Source organism: Mirounga angustirostris, unplaced genomic scaffold (genome assembly GCF_029215605.1).
Source record: "Mirounga angustirostris isolate CCGP_5_RB_7025 unplaced genomic scaffold, mMirAng1.0.hap1 SCAF_8, whole genome shotgun sequence".
In the NCBI taxonomy this organism is placed as follows: Eukaryota; Metazoa; Chordata; class Mammalia; order Carnivora; family Phocidae; genus Mirounga; species Mirounga angustirostris.
In genome coordinates this window covers 76,709,937-76,729,943 of record NW_026991716.1, presented here as the reverse complement: position 1 = coordinate 76,729,943, position 20,007 = coordinate 76,709,937, and the positions used below count along the sequence as shown (strand labels likewise).

At 42.2% G+C, this 20,007-nt stretch overlaps 2 protein-coding genes across 8 annotated transcripts in view; one reads left to right on the top strand and one right to left on the bottom strand.

Annotated features, from left to right (window-relative positions):
• Positions 1-1,307: 1,307 nt before the first annotated feature.
• Positions 1,308-3,537, top strand: LYRM2 (LYR motif containing 2). The gene is made up of 3 exons (XM_045866040.3): positions 1,308-1,394; positions 1,957-2,097; positions 2,537-3,537. The coding sequence occupies exons 1-3, from the start codon at positions 1,350-1,352 to the stop codon at positions 2,615-2,617; spliced, it is 267 nt and encodes an 88-aa protein (XP_045721996.1). The 5' UTR covers positions 1,308-1,349; the 3' UTR covers positions 2,618-3,537.
• Positions 3,538-8,369: 4,832 nt separating this feature from the next.
• ANKRD6 (ankyrin repeat domain 6) overlaps positions 8,370-20,007 on the bottom strand; it is a 185,360-nt gene continuing 173,722 nt past the window's right edge. For all 7 annotated transcript variants that reach the window (XM_064597869.1, XM_064597871.1, XM_064597873.1 and 4 more), the window contains 3 exons: positions 11,570-11,683; positions 10,725-10,851; positions 8,370-9,618 (listed from right to left, as the gene is read on the bottom strand). In XM_064597869.1, the coding sequence (XP_064453939.1) occupies positions 9,050-9,618; positions 10,725-10,851; positions 11,570-11,683 (810 nt within the window). In that variant the 3' untranslated portion in view covers positions 8,370-9,049. The remainder of the gene's footprint in view (positions 9,619-10,724; positions 10,852-11,569; positions 11,684-20,007) is intronic.

Below are 20,007 nucleotides of genomic sequence, written 5' to 3'. Positions count from 1 at the left end.
TGGTAATGTTCAAGAAAGTTAGGCATTGGAGTGTATGTGGCAGGTCCTGTTTTCAGTGCATCACATACAATGCAACTCTGAGGTAGATCCTGTTCCACTTTACAGATGAGGAAGGAGGCCAGGAGAGATGAAGTTACCAAAAGAGCACAGTTAGGAAGAGGGAGCACCAAAGGATTCCAGCAAGTGAGGCAATCAGGTAAATGCGCAGTAAATGGGTAACCAAATGAACATTTTTGACTGTATTTTAATTCAGAACCATTCTATTTGACAAAATATAGCGAAGATTCACCAACACTACTTGCATAACTTAAGGGCACGTGTGTGTTGGGAAGATAAAACAATTAGGAAATAAAAGCTTAAGTTGTGGGGACATTCAGTTCCTCATTCTTAGTGATACAAAATTGTTACAACTCCAATGGAGCGGCCATTTAAAACGTCGTTAAGAATTAATGTGTGAAAATTAATAAAGGGAGACTTCACTGAAGTAGAGTCGGGAGGCTGGGAAGGAAAGCTGGGCCACTCGATGTCACTCCCAGGAAGAATGGTCAATGACAGACTCCAACAGAAGATCAGCAGGAAAGATCATCAATTACAGGATCCGAGCGGGGGGGGGGGGGGGGATGGGCGAGGCGCAGTTTGCAAGAAATCAACTACCCTTGCAACTCCGTGAGAAGTCTTGCTTTTTCCCAGTGGGCTTTTCATAAACCCTCTCAACTTCCATCTCCGTAAAATAAGTTCCTCTCCTTTATTGGGCTTGCCTGCAGTTTTGCCATAGCTTGCATGTCCCCAAATGCAATTCTCTATTCCCAAATAGACCCGCTTTTGCTGGTAAAATAACCTTACATTTAAGATGAACTAACGGCAACCATGGAAGATGCCACCACAGGGAAAATGGTTGCAAACAGGAAAGACCAGGATGAAAACAAAACATCAACAGGACACAAACATTAAAATTAAACATTTAAATTTTTATTTCTAACTACACATTTAAAAAGCCAACAGGAACACACAAATAATTTCACCCCTCACTCCCAAAGCTAACCACACTGCCAGGAACTGTGCCCGTTGCCTTACCACTCCTATTATCGCAGCTATTTGCGACGCAAGAACTGCTATCCCCTCGCACCCCCAAGAAAATGTATTCTAGGATAAAACTGCCCAAGGCTTTTTAGCTCATTACCAGTTCCAACCGCTTCAGTTCAGCCGGACTGCGGGGGGATTTGGCGGCCGAGTGTAAGGCGCGAACCGTCTCCCAGGAAACCCGGCTCGCCCTGCCCCCTGGTTACGCCCCCACTTCCGCTCCTGCGCACTGGAGCTCGGGGGGGGGGGACCGAGGCTACCTGAAGGAAATGGCCACTTCCCGCTTACCACCGGCGACGCTAACGCTAAAGCAGGTAGCGCCGTTTTCGCCAGCCTTTCCAGGATCTGATCTCGATTATCCATCTCTCCCTCCAGCCCACCCTGCGGAGTGGGTCGCGGGGGCGGGACTTCGTGATGCGGAAGCCGGCGGTGGGGGTGGGGAGGAGGGTCGGGGAGGAGGGGGCTGCCCTCTGGCCCCGGGTTCGTGAGGCGGGCGGGCTGTGGGTCTCGGAGCTTTAATGCCTTGGCCACGGTGAAGACTGTTACGTCTGTCGTCCTGAGCTATGGTAAAGAGTGGGATTGCCTGCATTGGTTTTAGAAAAAAGTGCTGTTACTGTAGTTACAGCCGCTAGTAGCTGGTAGTTCTTTTTCTGCTCATTGGTTATCTTTCGATGTTAAGGGTTTCTTAGGTTTGACAAAGGAGTAAGCAAACCGCCCAAATACACTTTTTGCCTTTTTCTTAAAAGAGAAGTTCTTTTTTGCCCTTTTCAAAATTGAGGACCAAAGAGAAGTCATCTATTTAGTAGATTCCTAAAGTAAAGCCCTCTGGGCTGTAGATTTTGCAGTTGTAATTGACATTTCTCCTCCCCTCTACAGTTCATGAGAAGGCAACAAGTTCTCCTTCTCTACAGAAGGATTTTGCAAGCAATTCGGGAAGTGCCAAATGATTCTGATCGAAAATACCTGAAGGACTGGGCAAGGGAAGAATTCAAAAGAAACAAAAGTGCCACCCGAGAGGTGAGAACAAGATCATGGTGAGGACAGGCCCTGACCATTTTGTATTATTACTTTTTTTAAAGTTCAATAGACATTTTGGAATATAAGGATCATGGAGATGTACGTACATCTTGATCATTCCTTTAATGTTACCAATTTTCCACTCAAATGATAATTGAAATTTTACAATCTTTACAGTAGCATCACCTGACTTTTCTGTTAAACCATACATACACACACAGGGAAAGATTATAAATAGGACAGCATGATGGTTTGGGAAGTATGAGGACTGGGGTTTACAAAAGCATGTCAGACACTGTGCACCCTTTGTCGTCAGTTTGGGGCTTTCCTAACAGTGGTTCCAATTCTCAGTGTTGGTCCCTGAATAATAAATGAAATGATAGAGCCGTACCTTGTTTAACCAAGTAAAACAGTGACCAGCTTTCACTTTCTTCTACAGGATACAATCCGGATGATGATTACTCAAGGCAATATGCAGCTCAAAGAGTTAGAAAAAACCCTTGCTTTGGCAAAATCTTAACGATAGCATTATTCTGAAAGACTTTCAAAGTTTCCATGTGTATTAATTAGACTCGATGGGCAGCCTAAAAGCAAGTCAAACTGTACAGTACTTGGGAAAATGTCAGAACATGGAGCATGGCATGTCAGAGCAAACAAAAGCACATCAGAACAATTGCCTTAACACTGAAAAACATACCCTGCATTTTGAAAATGTTTTTGGATGTGTCAGCAGTTCAAGCAGCAAAAACCAGTACAAGTGGTCAGCACTACCATTAACCCTCTGGGAAATGCAAATTAAAACCACATTGAAACAGTACCACATCCACTGGAATAACTATAATTAAAAACAGTTAAGCGAATGTTGGTAAAGATATAGGGAAACTGGACCCCTCATACATGCTGTGGGAATATCAAATGGCACAGCCACTTGGAACACAGACTGTCAGTTGCTTAAAAGATTAAGTTACCAAACAGTTCAGCAGTTTCCTCCTAGGTTTATAACCAAGAGAACTGAAAATCTTTCTATAAGAAAACTTGTATAGGAATATTCATAGCAGCATTATTCATAATAGCCAAGAAGTAGAAGCAATCCAAATGCCCATCATCTGATAAATGATTAAATAAGATGTCTGTAGAATATTATCTAGCAATAAAAAGGAATGAAGTACTGATACATGGATGTACCAGAGACCAGTCACAAAAGATCACATATTGTAGGATTCCATTTATATGAAGCATCTAAAATAGGAAGAAAGAGGTGGTTCCCCAGGGTGTGGATAGCATGGAAAGTAATTGCAAATGGATATGGGGTTTCTTTTCTGGGTGATGAAAACATTCTAAAGTTGGGGGTGTGGGTTGCACAACTCTGAATATACCAAAGTCCGTTGAATCATATATTTTGCATGTGGGATATGTGAATTATACTTTAGTAAAGGCTTTACTGATTTTTTTGCTGATAAAGAACTGACGTATAATACTGTGTAAATCACTATTTTAAGAAATTGTATGAGATCTATGGATGTATACTGACCTCAGAAGATACCCTGGACCTTTCCTGAAAAAAAATCCTTCTGCATTACTGATGGTTGTTGAGGTAGGTTCTTCGGATGTGTCATGAGCCAGTAGTCCAAGGATTCCCTGAAAAGACCACCACCGGTAATATAGATCTTTGTTGGAAAGAGGAGAGACAGAAGCTTAATGAACACATTAAGGAACTTACCAAAAAGAAGAGGCAACGTCTGGATGAAACTAATGCAATTACCTTAGCATCCACATAGAAAGAAGTGAAACCATCAGGGAAGATCCTTGGTGCATTAGGTTCTCTTCCAGTGACAGGAAGAAAGAGTTTGAAGAATACATTGAAGACGAGAAGTTGACTTGAGGACATTCCAACCAAATCTATAACAATTACTTTAGTGAAAATGAAAACTTATGGAAGAGGTGGGATCGGCGGTCCTATAGACGGATGTCCTCTGTTCTTTTACAGAACAGATCTAAAAAGTTAATCCAAGAATCTGCTCAGCACCTGAAAAATGTAGGAGAAGCTTTGCAGAATGATAAATGGTTAACCTAGTACTGGACTGCCTGCCAGAGAGAGAGAAGCAGATGGTGGCGTTTGTCCATGACCTGCCTGCATTGCCAGGGTCCACCCGCCCCTCCCACAGCCTCAGCCCACAAGACAAAATAATTCTGAATATTCTTCAGCCGGGTAATCTAATTCAAAATGCTTGAGCTAATTATCAGATTTGTACATAGCTGTACATCAGTTAACCTACTGCAAAGCCATTTGATGAACAGAAGCATTTGTGAGCAGTCTCTGAACAGAGAACACTTTTCTTTGTGCAGCATGATCTACCTATTCAAGTACAGGCAATTTCTAGTAAATCTAAAATCTTGACACTACAGATCATCCTTTCGGGAGGTGAAGTCCATGACTTGGTGATGTTCTTCCTAGTGGTGTATGTCAAAGATGTAAGAGCATTTGTGGTTTAAGTTTGTAAGATACAAATACCAGACTACAAGAAAACCTAACTTGGGATTTGTTTTGTTTTTTAAATTGGGCAAAACACTGCAAACTGAATGTTCATCTTCCAGACGCTAAGATTATTATAATCTTAGTAATGGACAGCATTTGAGTGCTAAATAAATCTCAGGCTAAACAACAATTTCTCCTCCCATATGGAACCATGCTCATTAAAATGTTGGCCAGGTTTGAACTCCTGGTGAAACACATTTTATTTAGCATCTTTATCAGTGTTCTGGCTTAGACAACAATTACCTTTCTGGATATTCCCTGTGAACTATACTCATGTGGGGGCACCTCGGTGGCTGAGTCAGTTAAGCGTCCGACTCTCGATTTTGGCTCAGGTCATGATCTCAGGGTGGTGAGATCGAGCCCTGCATCAGGCTCTGTGCTGAGCATGGAGCCTGCTTAAGATTCTCCCTCTCCCTCATCCCCTACCCGCCCTCTAAAACAAAACAAAAAAACCCGTAACTATACTCTTGTTTGAATGTTAAAGTTTTGTTCCCAAAGTTTAAAGTACTTGGATGTTCAGTTTATGTATTTGAACTACAATAAGTCAAATCTTTATATTAAAACTTTTTAAATACCAAAGCTTTCTAGCATGAGGATAAGTGGCTAGGGGTATTATTTAGCATACTGACTGTCCCTACGTCATTACCTTTTTTGAAGTGTGCCATCTGGTTGGAAGTTTCTGAACTCAGCACAGGCATTGCTGTGGGTGGGCCTGCAGAGGACGTTATAATATTTGGGGAAAAGCAGCACATATTCTTTGGTGTCTCTATTACTGGAGTCACACAAGTAGACACTCAGGAGAGGCTGAGACCCCCACTTACCTAAATTGTCTCTTACGGAAGAAAAACGCTAGTCAAACAACAGAAGGAAACAGTTCACATCTACCGTGGGAAAAAACTGGGATTATGTAGAGTAAGGTCTAAGCAGAATCAAAAGCAAATTGTCACTTTGTGCCAAACTAGAAATCGCCGCAGCCTATTTCCTTCCTTGAGTCAGGCATTTGAGAAATTCAGGATTAAATTTGCTATTTTTGTTTACTAGGAAGAGGAAATTGCTTTTTACCCACTCTGGTTTGCATTAGGAAAACTGCTGTTTCCTGGTTATGTGTCTCATGGATTTAATATATTCATATTTATCGCCGTATTTTGACAATATTACAGAAGAATATTTCCCTTTAAAATCACAACAGGGGGCGCCTGGGTGGCTCAGTCGTTAAGCGTCTGCCTTCAGCTCAGGTCATGATCCCAGGATCCTGGGATCGAGTCCCGCATCGGGCTCCCTGCTCCTTGGGAGCCTGCTTCTCCCTCTCCCACTCCCCCTGCTTGTGTTCCCTCTCTCGCTGTGTCTCTGTCAAATAAATAAATAAAATCTTAAAAAAAAAAAAAAAAAAATCACAACAGAAAACAATTTAAATTTTTTTCCTTATAAGTATTCTAAAAGGTCACTGGTTTTGTCTTCTAAATCTTAATTGATTTGGCTTTTATATCACAGGAAATGTATTTAGCTTTTATGAATAATTTGTTAGAAAATGTTATTTTGCCTGCATATAGTTATAAGTGAGGTTTTGTTCTCTCAGTTCAGTATTTTCTAAAAGGTCAGCAGTCTAAACAAAACATTAAAGCTTGTACTGAGAAATATTTCCATATTATTGGCTTTTGAAAAATTTATTTTTCATGCAGTACACCTGGTCTCTACTCTAAAGCAGATGTATTTACCAGAAGTTACCCTTCTATCAAAACAAGGTAAAGTATGCCTGCATGAAGGCACTCTTTCTGGGAACCGTAAATTTGATTAACCACACAAACGAAAATATACACTAAACAGTCACATTTTCATTTTTTAAATAAGGATTTTAATATCCATAGTGTTGAGAACCATGTTTAATGCTTGAAAGAGACAAATTCAAGGTAATAAAAATATTAAATAGAAGACAACATACCTCTCAAGTATCAGCGCTTGACTGGAAAAAAAAAAAAAAAAGATTTAAGCATGAAAACATCAATTCCTTTATTTTGGGCTCCCGAAGTCAAAAGTAAGATTAGAACTATATTCAGTCTAACCACAGATTTTACTTTACTCAATGCAATAATTCATTAATAAAAACCCCACTTCAGTATTACACAACCTTTCTGTGTTTTACATTTTCCCCCATAGCTATTGAAAGTTCCAGTCTCCGTTTCAAACACGACCCACATGACAGACTTTCAGTTAATAGTTTTGCTTCTTTGGAAGAGTACTATCATGGCATTTGCTCATTTTAGCAGATAGCCTAAGGGAAAAATAAGGAAAGATACCCATCAGACCCGAAGTTGAATTTTTGACAATACTAAAGAATAAAAACCCATAAAATAAGCTGTTGGTCTTGAGATGCTGCCACTGGTTTGTGTTAGGAGGCCAACTGATGGTGTTCTGTTTCCTTGCCTCTACTGGGTTCCCTTCGGTTAGAGAAGGATCCATGTAATCGGCCAGACCAGGTGCCTTCGACTCTTCTCATTCCTCCCTCGTCTCTTCCCTGTGACTTGGACAAAAACACCCAGTTCATAATGATAAGCTGCCTGCTTCTGATGGGTAGAGGTTACATAATCAAAATACTTCCTTCCAAAGCACTCTATGGTCAAGATAAAATTTGTTTTCAGGCATTTCTCAACAAGGATACTCCTTGGGTAACAGGAGATATGTGGTAAGTGGGAAGAACTGCTTAGACTACAACTTACGGAGTATCTCAGGATTTCATCTCTTGAGTATCAGGCAGTTCTCAAGAAACTGATGTGTGTTGAGGAAGGATTCTAAAGCTGCCCATGACCCGAGAGACACCGAAGGCACCATCCCACTGCAGTTGCGTGGTTCTGCCTGGGGGCACAGAGGGGAATGAAGAGAGAAGGCGCCTCCCCACCGAGGGTAACAGGAGTCTCGGGAACACCACCACATCCTGAATGGTAGTTGAGGAACAAGACAAGCTCACAGACATGAACATCAGCTCGAGAGGACATTAAATTGATTCCCTATCTGGGTTGTGTAATGGTGAGCTACATCTAGATCTAGATTTGTTAGGAATGCCTCTGTTCATAGATTGTCACTATTAAAAATAACCGCGAGCTTGATTAGGCAAAAACAAAGGGACTATAAACATACTGTGTTTTTCTGGGTGTGCCCATGTCAGGAAATCATTTTCTCTTTGGCTCAATGAGCAACATTTTATTCAACGTTAGAGACAATAGTTACTCAGTTCCTGTGTTGTTGGAAACAGAATGGAGATTTCTGTGCATACATGGAATCTGGAGGAGATGAATATAATCCCACATACCAAGGGACAAGAAGCGGAGAAATCCAAAATTTCAACATACCCAAGCTACTTTTATAACTTTGTATACACCACAGAGCAGAGTAAAATCCTTGGGGCTCCACAAAGCTGGGAAACAGTGGGGTCTAGATCAAGTTATTGAATTATTTTACCTTGACAGAATCACTGCAAAGCAGTGGGAAACTTTTGAGGCTCTTCAATGACCAGACACAATTAGAAGTGAAATACTTTCAAGAAATAGCCTTACTTCTTTATAAAATGTAGATCAAAAAGCTCAAATTTAGAAAGGTACTCTTGGATAATTGGGTGTGATTAAGGATAGAAGCTTCAGGTAATTGTTAAATGAATGTTTTTCCATTAATCTTTAAAATCAGGATTAATCAATTGTCGTATTGCTGTATGTTGGCTGAAAATACAGAAACAATGACCCAATGATTTGAACCTTTCTCATTTGAGTTTATTAACAAATATTCCCAGTGCTTTTTGCCAGTTCCTCATTATTTTAAATACCCTCCGACTTTGCAAAATATTTTAAGATATGCTGGATCTAGTGACATTATGAAAATCTTTTTCTCCTCAAAATCTATTTGATAAGTTTTCATCTGGTTAAAAGGTCAGCCTTTTGAGAAGTAGGAATTGAGAGGGAACTTTGCGCATCTCAGCCACAGCGCTCACAGAAAGATGCCCGTCTGGGCCCAGCAAGTGCGCGTCACATGAATGACTACTGGCGTTCACAAGGGATTCGTTTTTCTTCTTCCCTTTGATTTGTATTATTTCATACATCCTGAATTTTAGGGTTTAGACTCTACAGATCGTCAGTTTCTAAGCGTGGCTCACTTAATCTGAGCTTTCGAACCTCAGATGAGCCTGGACTGAGGTTATGACTTTGTAATGACACCTGAAACTAAGCAAGCGTCCCCTGGTTTCAGTCTCATTGTTGAAGTCGTCATAACTTCAGGGCATAGGAAGCATGGGTCTGGCACATCTCAGAAATTTGACTTTTTTTGAAAGACAAGTCCACTGCGTGCACAATAATGGACACCTTGGGCCTAGCTCTTCTAGAGCTGCAAAGCCAGCAATCATCAAGAATCCCTTCTTGTGCCACGCCCCAGGTCCTAATTGTCCTTCTGCACCTTTGTCCTTAGTTTAGCAAGTTCTTCTTCTAAGCTTTTAATATGTTCCTTCAGCGTGGCCTTGTCTTGCTGGGCCTTCTGACTGGCTTGGCTTCGTGCTTCCTCAATCTTCCTTTCATACCACTTTTCCATCTGGGTAGAAACAGCCTCAAAAAAGTACTGGGTAATCTCCAGAGCTTGGGAGGCATCTCGAGTGTGAGGGGCGGTCTGCTCGCTGCCTGTTGCTGGTGGCGGCCCACAGGGGTTGCTGGGTGCTGGGTGCTGGGTCCGATGCCTTGTTTGCCCGCTTTTCCCAGACTTCCTGGTTTGGGTGCCTCTGTCTACACAGGGCCCAGCCTGCTGATCACATTTGGCTGCCTCTTTCAAGGGTAGCAAGGCTGTCTGGACCTTGACATTCCTCAGCCGGGAACCCATACAGTCTGAGGAAGACAGCTCCTGCTGTGTTCTCTGGGGAGCCGTGGGGTTGAAGGCCTTTTCCTTGGGCCTCACCACCTGAGGAGAACTGTCAGAAGCTGCTACTGGACCTGCAGTGACCACTGATTGATCCACACCTAGTTTCAGAAGGAAAACAAAACCACATTCACACAGTCCCGTGGCTCTGGGTCGGCATTTCAGAGTCCTGGTTAATCCTGTCAACCATCAGCCTTCCCAACTGCCAACCACCATGTGCAATTTCTCCTCTGCCCTCCCCACTTCCACTTCCCCCCGATGATCATTTTGACTTGTCAGGGCTTTCACGGATTAACGACACCAGTGGCATCTAAGCCAAAAAAGTTGCTGGCCTTTCCTTTAGCCAGTTAGAAAGCTTCGAAAGCTCTGGGTAATTTTGTGATTGCTAAGGATGACACAGCTCACCAAGTATCTCCAGAACAGAACTGGGTATGCATAGATGAGAATGAATCTGCCCATTCCCTAATTTCTGGGCCTTTTCCACACCATAGCCCCAGTTACTAGCTCTCTATACCCAGAGCTCCAGCCAAGTTCCATAACTAGACCTAGCATGAAAAATTTGCCCAGGATTTCCCCAATGTTATGGGCACAAAGAAGATAAAACCCCAGTTCCAGAAATGGCCTATAATAACATAATACACATGACATATCAAAATCCCTCACAGAGGCCTAATTACGAAGGTTCTAAATGTCCTCAAAATTAGCACGGAGTATAATCACTGCGGCTAATGAAAAGACACTTTGCTTGAAAGATCTCTATCTAGCACCTGGGGCTTCAATATATGAACTGCTGTTTATGGAGGTTTTACACAGTTGGACAAAGGTCAAAGGCTGATCAAGTAGAAAGCAGCTCAAGGGCCAGGGCAAGGAGCCTGCTGAGGAGACAGATGTTCATTCCTCACTCTTCATCTTTGGGACCCACTCTGACACCATCAACATTGTACCTGAAACACTGCTATCACCAGTCAACAATTCTTGATTATTCCTTTATTCAGAAATGTCTGAATACTTAAATAGGAGTACCTTATTACCGTATAGTAACTGAAAGTACAGCAGTAACCAAAGTAAGTTCTCAGCCCTATAGAATTTAGACTCCAGTGTTTTCCACAGCCCTATATCCTAGGGGCTGCCTTTGGATACAGCAGAGAACAATCTCGGGGGGTTTTACCACCTTTGGATGGAATGGCTCTCTCTGCACACGCGTTACCTGTAGAGGACTCGTAAGTAGATGGTACGGATTTGGTCCTAGAGGCCCTAGAATCTCCAGAAAGCTTCAGCTCCAGATTCTGAATCTTTAACATGCACCAGGTTTTTAATTCATCCACCAATGACATCTACAAAAACAAAAACAAAAACAAACCCGCACAAATGATTAGGTGAATTGGACATGTGGTTTATGAATGAAAGCATCAAGAGTGGACTCTTCAATTATGAAAGTTCAGGATATCATCTTGACAAGCCTAAAAGCTGTGGATTCCCTCCACTCCCACAGCCACACAGCCTTCTCTGCTGCCCTGTGTAGACCAGGATTCACCCAGCACCAAACCTGATAGTTTCTATAATCTTTGAGTGACTTAGGGCAAGAGACACCTTGAACACCCAAAGCTTCCCAAATCTTACAAATCAAGAATTTTTGGCTGTTCAGGAGCATGAACTCTCACACACTCAACAAGGACTCATTTTATGTGTGTTGTTCTTAGGTAGACGAACTCCCCAAGGGCAGGAAACAACTCTAGCTCAACAACAGAGCAATGCCTAACAAATGCACAATACATAGAAGAGATTCCAAGCAGAGACCACATCTTCCCCAGCGTATTCTATGAACGTTTCAGTCTCCACCAATTACCAGAATATTCAGCAACAAATGGACTGAACTACATGTTCTTTTCTATGCATTATATAAATGAATAAAAGGACATTAAAAAGGACATGCTACATAATACAAATGCTTTTATGGGTTCTTGGCCCCTGGGTTTCCAACGATGGGTCCAAGTCTTAACTCAGTGGAGAGGTGCAGTAAATACCCAGCTAACGACGCATCCTGGTTTTCACCTGTCGTTTCTCCCCCTCGTGCTTCTCGGTGTCTGAATGCTGCTGCAGGCGGGTCACGCACTCCGTTCTCTCCGCTGCGAGCCGCTCGACCATCAGCTTGTCCAGAACACGCATCTAGGATTCAGCGGGCAAAGAGCACAGGACTGACATGATCTAAGGATGGGGCGCGGACTCCTGACTCCTGAGACGGGGCTCTGGGGGACCAAGCAGGGGCCAGAGAGAACAGAAGCAAGCCTCCACTTCTCTTTTATCCTAGTTTCATCTAGTATTCATCGAACTCTCGGTTCTCACAATCCCTCAGCATGTTTCTGTGTTATTCAAGGCTTTTTTTCCTCATTTGTTAAAGTCCTAAGGGGTTGAAGAGACTGAACACACAGTAAATCTACAACATAAGCCAACAGACCTTGTACATAGAATTTTTATATGTTTTAGAACATTATTTCCAAAACTATTATTGAAAGGAAAAACTACTTCTAGAAGTATGCAGCTGTACCTGATCTTAATTATCCTTTCTATTAATTTTTAACACCCCACCCTTAAATGTTAGTGGCTGCCTGTGAGGCAGCAAAAGCAGCTGAATGCTCAGCGCTTTTATCCAGTGTTCTTAATGAGCCAACCCCCTTAGTGCTTCGCTGAAAGTAGTCAAAGCAAGTGTGAAGAAGGGGGGGAAATTAAAGTGTGTGTGTCAGAGAACAGATGATTGTCCCCTTTCAGTCATGCCCTCCTAGGTCCCCCCAACATCGTGACATTTCCCATAGGGCCCTAACACCCAGGAAAGCCAAACTTCCACTGCTTTGACAAGGTCCAAACAGGGGAAAGGAACTTTGTTAGCAGGGGCCAGCCCACGAGGGCTCGCTGCTGAGCTCTCTCGTCAGGGACACACATGATGCTCAAAAAACTAATAGAGCAGTAGGTTCCGGAGATGTGGTGAGCACCTTCTGTTTCGTTCCTTCAGCCCTCATGTTTTCCTGTGAGCCGCTCTCCTGTTTTCTAGGATTGGCCTACTCCCCTACCTCCTTATCCTCTGTCAAGAGCAACCGTGTTGACAGAGCTTTGTTCCAGGGCATGGCTGACTGATTCACGCAGGAGTGCCTGACTCGTGCCACACCAGGGTCCTTTACCTGTGGTTAGGAATTAGGACGAAGGTTCCACACCCCCATCTGTCACCCTCCTTGAAATGAAGCGAGGTCCTTGAGAAGATCCAGCATTTATCTAACACATTTCCTCTCTGGGCTTAGGCTAGCCGAAGTGGGTTTTATTTATAAGACAGTCTTAACTAATATATTATGGCATTAGGAAAAGATTTCTTGAAGGCGCTTTCCATGAAGTACAAATAGCAAATAAACCCAAAATGTTCTACCTCACCAACAAACAAGGAAACAAGAATTAAACAGTATTCTTAATTCGACAAAAACTTGAAAAATGGTAATATTAATGACAGCAAAAGTTTGAGACAGAGACTCAATTTATATCCTATCCTGCCTGTTGGATATAAATTCACACAACCTTTCTGTTAAGTAGATTACTAATATTTGTCAAGAGCCTTAAACATATTCTTAACTCTGGACCCAGTTATCCTAAATCTGAGCAAATAACTTGAAAAGCAAACGTTTACGCATGGGGCACCTGGGTGGCTCAGTCGTTAAGCGTCTGCCTTCGGCTCAGGTCATGATCCCAGAGTCCTGGGATTGAGTCCCACATCAGGCTCCCTGCTCAGTGGGGAGTCTGCTTCTCCCTCTCCCACTCCCCCTGCTTGTGTTCCCTCTCTCGCTGTGTCTCTCTCTGTCAAATAAATAAATAAAATCTTAAAAAAAAAAAAAAAAAGCAAACATTTACGCACATAAATGTCCATCATAGCGTTATTTATAAGAGTGAAAAACTATAAGCAACTTTAAAGTCTAATAAAAAGGAATAGTTAAATAAACTGTTGTATTAATATGCTGGACTATTATGAAGCAAAGGACATGGGAAAGTGCTCAGGACATCAAATTAGGTGAAAAAAGCTGGAAGCAAAAATATATAACTTAAGGTGACCTAACTTAAGGTTTCATCTAGTATTCATCGAACTCTAGGTTTTCACAATCCTTGAGCATATGTTTCTGTGTAGTCAAGCCTTCTTTTTCTCATTTGTTAAAGTCCTAAGGGGTTGAAGAGACTGAACACACAGTAAATCTACAACTTGAGCCAATGCAGACCTAGTATTAAGTTAACCTAAGGTGTAACTTAGGGAGGTGGGTGGGGGTTTGGGTGAAATAGGTGATGGGGATTTAGGAATGAACTCCTTGGGATGACCACTGGGTGATGTGTGAGATTGTTAAACCACTCTATAGTACACCTGAAATATAACACTGTTCACTATACTGGAGGTAAAAATAAATAAATAAACCATGTACTAGACAAAAACAAATGATATGTTTAGCTCCATATACAGAAGAGTACATTGTCTTAAATAGCACAACAAAACTCAGGATGTCGAAGACATTACTAAATTTAAACATAGTTACAAAGATGACAAGGGCTCTTCGGGTCCAAGATGGGGAGGTCGTAAGGCCCTTAATCTCCTCCACAGACCCACCAAATCTACACCTATTTATAGAGCAATTCCTCCTAAAGCCCTGGGGGATGACTGAGCAGTTTCTGTGCCACAGAAAATAAACCATATAGAGAACAGGAAGGCAGAGACATGGTACCAAAGGGACCCCCCCAACACTGAACTGTAGTGCAGAGAGTACTGAGCAAACGTGGAAAGATTTGTCTGTCCTGGTGCACAGAAGAAAAGCCTGGATGTAAAAGGGCAACTAGAATACAAAGGCACCAGAGCCCTGCCAGATGTCGGGGGAGCCGTCGGAAAGCTCTCGAGTCAGGAGGGCCGGCAAGCACCAGAGTCTCTGTTCCCCCATCACCTTGATATCGCAGATGGGAGCAGGGCCTGGGCACTCCAGGCATCCTGCCATGTCAGTGGGCCCTGCCCTAACCCACACCAGCCCGAGCTGTCCCACCAAGGCAGCCCCAGCATGGCACACACGTGGACACCCTGGTCAGGGCTCACGACAGCTCCAGCCATGTTGCCAAGGCGACACAGACGCAAAGCACCTTGGACACTCCAGGCCCACGTCGCTCCAACTCCCAGTGACTTGCCAGGGCACACTCAACACAGTGCCCTGAGACCTCCCCCGCACTCCCCTGTGGCTCCAGATGACGTGCCAGGGTACATCCCGTGAAGAGCACCCTGCAACACATCACCTTGCACCCACTTCAGCTTCCGCTGGTCTGCCAGGGCACCCTCCTCATAGAGAGCTCCGGGACATCCCTATACCCACACTTCAGCTTCAACTGACCTGCCATGAGGCCTTTGGCACAGAGAGCCCCAGGACTGCCCCAATTTGCACCCACTTCAGTTCAGGCCATGCCACTAAGCCCCAGTGCAGAGAGCCCGGAGACCACCGCCCCGCCAGGCCACACCAGCCACAGTTCTGCCAGCCAGCCAAAGTCACCAAGCATACACACTCTGCAGAGTGGATTACCATACATAAGACCATTCCTTCAAGTTTAGGATAGGTAGCTGTTTTGCCTGATTCTGCCCAAGAAACAAAAGCAGAAAGTCAAGCAAACGAGGAGACAGAGGAATATACTTCAAACAAATGAACAAAAGAAGAACTAAATGAAACGGAGGTAGCCAATCTGCCTGATAAGAGTTCAAAGTAATGGTCTTAAAGATGCTCACCAGCTGCACAGAAGAGGATGACTTCAGAACCTCAACAAAGAAACAGAAAATATAAAAAGAACCAATCAGAGAAGAATATAGTAACTAAAATGAAAAACACAATATAAGGAACCAACAGAATAGAGGATGAGGAAGAATGGATCTGGAATCTGGAAGATGAGGTAATGGAAAGCACCCAAACTGAACAAAAGAAGAAAAAATAATTTTAAAAAATAATGATAGGTGAAGGGATCTCTTTGACAACCACAAACATTTGCATTATAGGCATCCCAGAAGGAAGAGAAAGACAGAACGGAACAGAAAACTTATGTGAAGAGATAGCTAAAAACTTCCCTGCGCTGGGGGAGGAAAACAGACACCAGGTTCAGGAAGCACAGAGAGTTCTAAACAAAATGAACCCAAAGGAGATCCACACCATGACACATAATTAAAATGTCAAAGAGTAAAGATAAAGAGAATTTCAAAAGCAGCAAAAGTAACTAGTAACATTCAAGGAAACCCCAATAAGGCTATCAGCTGATTTTTTAGAAACTTTCCAGGCCAGAGGAAGTGACGTGATATATTCAAAGTACTGGAAAAAAAAAACCTACAACCAAGAATATTCTGCCCAGCAAGTTTATTATTCAGAATCGAATGAGAGATAAAGACTTTCCTAAACAAAAGCTGAAAGAATTCATCACCACTAAAACAGCCTTACAAGAAAAAAAATTTTTTAAGATTCCATTTATTTATTTGAGAGAGAGAGAGAGAGAGCGCACAAGCCAGGGGAGGGGCAGAGGGAGAGGGAGAAGCAGACTCCCTGCTGAGCAGGGAGCCCAACACGGGGCTTAATCCCAGGACACCGGGATCTTGACCTGAGCTGAAGACAGATGCTTAACCGACTGAGCCACCCAGGTGCCCCAACTTTACAAGAAATTTTAGAGATCTTTTTAAATAGTAAAAAGTCCATAATTAGAAAATTATGAAAAAAAGAGTTCATGAGTAAAAGCAACGTAAAGGTAGTAAAGCAATCACTTATAAAACTAGTATGAAGGTGGGGCGCCTGGGTGGCTCAGTTGGTTAAGCGACGGCCTTCGGCTCAGGTCATGATCCTGGAGTCCCGGGATCGAGTCCCGCATCGGGCTCCCTGCTCGGCAGGGAGTCTGCTTCTCCCTCTGACCCTCCTCCCTCTCATGCTGTCTCTCATTCTCTCTGCCTCGAATAAATAAATAAAATCTTTAAAAAAAAAAAAAAAAGAAAGATAAACACTGACATTTAAAAAAAAAAAACCTAGTATGAAGGTTAAGAGACAAAGAGGTGAAATTGTATCTTTAAAATTAGTTAAGGAAACTCAAAAGAAAGACACAAAATGACAGCATACAAAAATATGGGGGGGTCAGTAAAAATGAAGTTCTTTTTGAATGTATTCAAACTTAAGTGACAATTTTTTTTTTTTTTTTTTTTGAGAGCGAGCATGCATGTGCACATGAGTGGAGGATGGGGCAGGGAGAGAGGGGGCAGAGGGAGAGCAAGAATCAAGCAGGCTCCATGCCTGGCACAGAGCCCAACGTGGGGCTCAATCTCATGACCTGACATGATGATCTGAGTCAAAATCAAGAGAGTTGGTCACTTAACCTCCTGAGCCACCCAGGCTCCCCAAATGACCATCAATTTAACATAGACTCTCTACAATTACAAGGTTATATATGAATCTCATGGTAAACACAAACCCCAAACCTAGGATACACACACACACACACACAAAAGAAAGTGAAGCAGAACACTAAAGAAAGTCATTAATCATAAGAAAACAGAGCAAGAGAGGAACAGAGAATTACAAAACAACAACAATAAAATGGCAATAGGTACATACCTATCAATAATTAAATGTAAATGGTCTAAATGATCCAATCAAGAGACAGAGGGTGATTGAATGGATAAAAAAATAAATAAATAAGGGGCGCCTGGGTGGCTCAGTCATTAAGTGTCTGCCTTTGGCTCAGGTCATGATCCCGGGGTCCTGGGATCGAGCCCCGCATCAGGCTCCCTGCTCTGAGGGAAGCCTGCTTCTCCCTCTACCACTGCCCCTGCTTGTGTTCCCTCTCTCGCTATGTCTCTGTCAAATAAAATCAAATCTTAAAAAAAAAAAATAAGACCCATCTATTTGCTGCCTGCAAGATACTCACTTCAGACTTAAAGGCACACACAGACTAAAAGTGAAGGGATAGAAGAGATTCCATGCAAACAGAAGGGAAGTGGGTGGAGGTAGCCAGAGTAGCAATACTTATAAGAAACAGAGACTTCAAAACAAAGACTGAACAAAAGACAAAGAAGAACATTACATAATATTAAAGGGATCAATCCAACAAGAGGATTATAACAATTGTAAATACATATGCACCTAACCTCAAAGAACCTAAATACATAAAGCAAATATTAGGAGACAAAGGGAGAAATTGATAGTAATACAATAATACTAGGAGACTTTAACATCCCACTTACATCAGTGGATAGATCATTCAGATAGAAAATAAAGAAATTGCCTTTTTTTTTTTAATTTAAAGATTCTATTTATTTACCTGAGAGAGAGAGAAAAAAACGCACAAGAGCAGGGGGAGCGGCAGGCAGAGGGAGAAACTGGCTCCTGGCTGAGCAGGTAGCCCAATGCGATGCTCCATCCCAGGACCCTGGGATCATGACCTGAGCTGAAGGCAGACACTCAACCAACCAAGCCACCCAGGAAATGGTCTTTGAACAATACATTAGACCAGATGGACTTAACAGATATTTATAGAACCTTCTAAACAAAAACAGAATACACATTCAAGTGCACATGGAACATTCTTCAGAATAGATTACGTGTTAAAACAAGTCTCAATAAATGTAAGATGACTGAAATCATATCAAGCACCTTTTCTGACCATAAAAGTATGAACCTAGAAATGAAATACAAGAAAAATAACTGGAAAAAGCATAAACACATGGAGCATAAACAACATGCTACTAAACAACCAATGGGTCAACAAAGAAATCAAAGTAAAAACAAAAAATATATGGAGACAAATGAAAACGAAAACAATAGTACAGAATCTTTGGGACCAGCAAAAGGAGTTCTAAGAGGGAAATTTAGGTAATATGGGTCTACCTCAAGAAACAAACAAAATCTCAAAAAAATCTAACCTTACACCTAAAGGAACTACAAGAAAAAAAGCCCAAAGTTGGAAGAAAAGAAATATCAGAGAGAAAATAAATGAATCAGAGACTAAATAAAAATAGAAAAGATCAGTGAAACCAAGAGCTGGTTCTTTGAAAAGAAAATTGATAAACCTTTAGCCAGAATCATCAAGAAAAAAAAGAGGACCCAAATAAAAGAAATGAAAGAGGGAAGTAACAACTGGCACCACAGAAATACAAAGAATTGTAAGAGACTTCTACAAAAAATTATATGTTAACAAACTGGAAGAATGGATAAATTCCTAGAAATATACAGTTTTCCAAAACTGAATCAGGAAGAAATAGAAAATATTAACAAACCAATTACTAATAATGAAATTGAACTGGTAATAAAAAAACTCCCAAAAAATAAAAGTCCAGGACCAGATGGATTCACAGGTGAATTCTACCAAAGATATAAAGAAGATCTGAGGAGCCAGGGTGGCTCAGTCAGTTAAGTGTCTGCCTTCAGCTCAGGTCATGATCTCAGGGTCCTGGGATCAAGTCCCACATCGGGCTCCCTGCTCAGCAGAGAGCCTGCTTCTCCCTCTCCCTCTGCACCTCCCCCTGCTCATGTTCTATCTCTCTGTCTCAAATGAATAAATTAAAAAAACTTAAAAAAAACCCAGACATCAATGGAACAGAATAGAAAACCCAGAAATGGACCCTCAACTCTATGGTCAACTAATCTTTTGATAAAGCAGGAAAGAATATCCAGTGGGAAAAGGACAGTCTCTTCAACAAATGGTGTTGGGAAAATTGGACAGCCACGTGCAGAAGAATGAAGCTGGACCATTTCCTTACACCATACACAAAAATAGACTCAAAATGGATGAAAGACCTAAATGTGAGACAGGAATCCATCAAAATCCTAGAGAACACAGGCAGCAACCTCTGTGGCCTTAGCCACAGCAGCTTCTTGCCAGACACATTGCCAAAGGGAAGGGAAACAAAGGCAAAAATGAACTATTGGGACTTCATCAAGATAAAAAGCTTCTGCACAGCAAAGGAAACAGTCGACAAAACCAAAAGACAACCAACAGAATGGGAGAAGATATTTGCAAATGACATATCAGATAAAGGGTTAATATCCAAAATCTATAAAGAACTTACCAAACTCAACACCCAAAGAATAATGCAATCACGAAATGTGCAGAAGACACGAACAGACACTTCTCCAAAGAAGACATCCAAATGTCCAACAGACACATGAAAAAGTGCTCAACATTGCTCGGCATCAGGGAAATACAAATCAAAACCTCAATGAGATACCACCTCACACCAGTCAGAATGGCTAAAATTAGTAAGTCAGGAAATGACAGATGTTGGTGGGGATGCAGAGAAAGGGGAACCCTCCCAAACTGTTGGTGGGAATGCAAGCTGGGGCAGCCACTCTGGAAAACAGTATGGAGGTTCCTCAAAAAGTTGAAAATAGAGCTACCCTACGACCCAGCAATTGCACTACTAGGTCTTTACCCCAAAGATACAAATGTAGTAATAGGAAGGGGCACCTGCACCCCAA